General features: G+C 28.8%; 1 protein-coding gene across 2 annotated transcripts in view; it reads left to right on the forward strand.

Annotated features, from left to right (window-relative positions):
- The window catches only part of LOC106688930 (cationic amino acid transporter 3), a 52589-nt gene extending 50109 nt beyond the window's left edge, over positions 1-2480 (forward strand). For both annotated transcript variants that reach the window (XM_067045503.1, XM_014433630.2), the window contains exons 14-15: positions 1774-1836; positions 2346-2480. In XM_067045503.1, the coding sequence (XP_066901604.1) occupies positions 1774-1836; positions 2346-2468 (186 nt within the window). In that variant the 3' untranslated portion in view covers positions 2469-2480. The remainder of the gene's footprint in view (positions 1-1773; positions 1837-2345) is intronic.
- Positions 2481-2777: the final 297 nt, after the last annotated feature.

A 2777-nucleotide genomic window follows, 5' to 3' on the forward strand; every position in this document is an offset into this window, starting at 1 on the left:
GCTATTCAAGATCAAGTGATTACCACTAGATCATATAGAAAACATGTGCTAAAAGACGCAGCAACACTAGATAACTGTCGATTATGCTCAGTAACGCTGGAATAGATCCAACATATCATTGGTGAATGTGGAGTGTTGGCTGCTGCTGAATATTTAGATACATAAGAATTTGGCCAAAATTAAGTATCTGCCCCTGGCGATGAAGTACAACTTAACTGAAGATATTACAAGTACCATCCAAATAGACTCCTCCAAAAAGGTTCTCTCAATCTCTATTGGGATGAATCAATTATTATGGACCATACAGTACGCCATAATAAGACAGACTTCCTCCTTATATATCCAAGAAAAAAGAAAGCGGGACTTATTGATGTTGGGATCCCAACGATAATAACATAAACTCTACTGTAAGAGAAATCTGATTGATAATATTGAAAGCGGCTTAGCTCCATTCTTGGTAAAAAAACGCACATTATTCTCTTAATAATTGCTATTATTTTAAGAGGAAATATAAATTTAACAGCTTTAGATAAACTTAAGCAGTATGACTCATTAGATCATGAACGCATATTTTTAATTGCATTTAAATACAAACCCATAAATATCTCAATTTAAGTATAAATAGACTTAGGCCACTTTCAAAACAAACGGCTCATTTATTCAGCAGCATTCCAAGGAGCAAAAATATCCACCAAAATACACTAGTAGTTTTCTACCACTTTACATCTATCACTTTGCACAAGTAAAACTTTGATTTGAAAATGAAGACTGCAGGAAAAAAACAGAGTACAACAGAAAAACTAGCTAAAACGTCTCAAAATCACCAATCAAAATTTACCCTCATAGTAAGTTTATATGTACTATTATGGATAATACTGCATATATGTTCTAAGATAAAGTATTGAGCTGCAATAAATTCGATTCTAAAACATTCCCCGATGTTACCTCTGAAGAATTTCTTAGTTATAAGTTAAAACAGGAGAAAAACTACTTGGGTAGAGTGTAATTCATTAAAATGTTAAAGTTAGTTTTTCTCCTCTTTTAACATTACTATTAAGTCCAGTATACAAAAATCTGTCAGAAACTGTTGTTTTTTTAACAAAAAATTGAGTTGACCCGTTTATGCACCTATGCATTTCAAAGAAAGTTTTAGGCTCTTTCGAATCATGAGGGACAAATATTTGATACGATAGTTGTTGGTAAATGCAACATTTTTCGGGCAAGCTCAAAACAGTTCCAAAATTTGTTTTTTTGTTTAGTTATTATTATCACTTCGTGTTAATTATTCCAAGGGATTTTGATGTTGCCAACTTAACTCCACACTACTCTTACTATAAACAAACAATAAAAAAAAACCTAATTAATGCAAGGTGTAATGAATCAATACATCAGACTATAATAATAATAATATCCTTTTTAATATATATTATTAATAAATAATGCCAGAGTAATTGCAAATCTTAAAAATTATACTAAAATATATGCAAAGCAGAAGTAAAAGTACAGAAATAAATCAAAGTTATCAGACATTTTACATCATAATTTGTTGATCAAACTACAGGAATGCACATACGTGTCGTAGGATTATAACCATTTTATATTATTATGGAAATTTTCAATTGTGGAAATGAACAATTGTAAAAATGAATAATATTATTATAATAACAATATAATACAAAGGATCAATATTTTTCTTTTATTTAATTTGTTTTTATATATGACCTGAGTATTAAATAGTTTATAAACTACTTTCTAATATGACGTATTTGGCAGATGAGAGCACAAAGAAGAAGAAACGTCAAATCAAGGCTGTTTCACGATAGCACAATTGACAAGGTAACTTTTTTAGTTTTTTTTTTCAATTTATAAATAATACTTTTTTAAAATTTATACTAATATTAAACAGCAGGACATGAATTATGATTTTAATAACTGAAAATAAATCAAATGGAAATACATCAGTTGAGTTTGATTTTGGAATTAATGAAGAGTAGTATAAAACTTAAATTTTTGAATTGACTGTAACCAATAAAATTAATCTCCCCCACTGATCAGCCACTAAGAAAAATTAGTTCAAAAGGACTCTCTAATAAAGTTTCAAGGGCGTGCCAGAATGGCAACAAGATAAACACACTATCATTCTCCATTTTACTAAACTCACTTTGGTCTCAATTTTTCCAGTAGAGAAAAAATTGTGACATAAATTGTATTTGACACAGCCCATTTAAAAATTTAATTTTTGTATATGAATACAAATATATCTAGAATTAAGAAGGGATGATCCAATAAGGATTGCCATTTAATATTTAATATCTTTACAAATATCTAATGTTAATTTCTTGAAGGAACTTGATGAAATCGAAATGTCTTCACAAGTAAATCCAGACGACTTACTATCACCTTCTGAACAATCAGATATATTGGACGAAAGTAGCTATGAAGATTTAGATGATAGCCCTGTTAAATAAAAATATACCTACTAATCTACAATTTATTTAACTTATGTTTTATTAAAATCATGAAAGTTCTGTCACTGTTAGTTTCTCCATTACAAGTAGTAGTTCTACCTTCAATTTTTACACCTTAATAAATATGATGCATTTTAAAACTGAAATTAATTTCAGTGAGTGTTTTCTTAGTTTTCATAATTAAGTTTATTTATTTTTATAAATCCTTCTCCCTTTTGAGGGTAATTAGCATGTTACATCTTTTTTTTTTCACTTTTTTTCAACTTTTAAACCACAAACATGATGCTGTTTTTCAATTTCAGGTGCTTT

Source organism: Halyomorpha halys, unplaced genomic scaffold (genome assembly GCF_000696795.3).
Source record: "Halyomorpha halys isolate HHAL.00 unplaced genomic scaffold, Hhal_1.1 Scaffold1235.1, whole genome shotgun sequence".
In the NCBI taxonomy this organism is placed as follows: domain Eukaryota; kingdom Metazoa; phylum Arthropoda; class Insecta; order Hemiptera; family Pentatomidae; genus Halyomorpha; species Halyomorpha halys.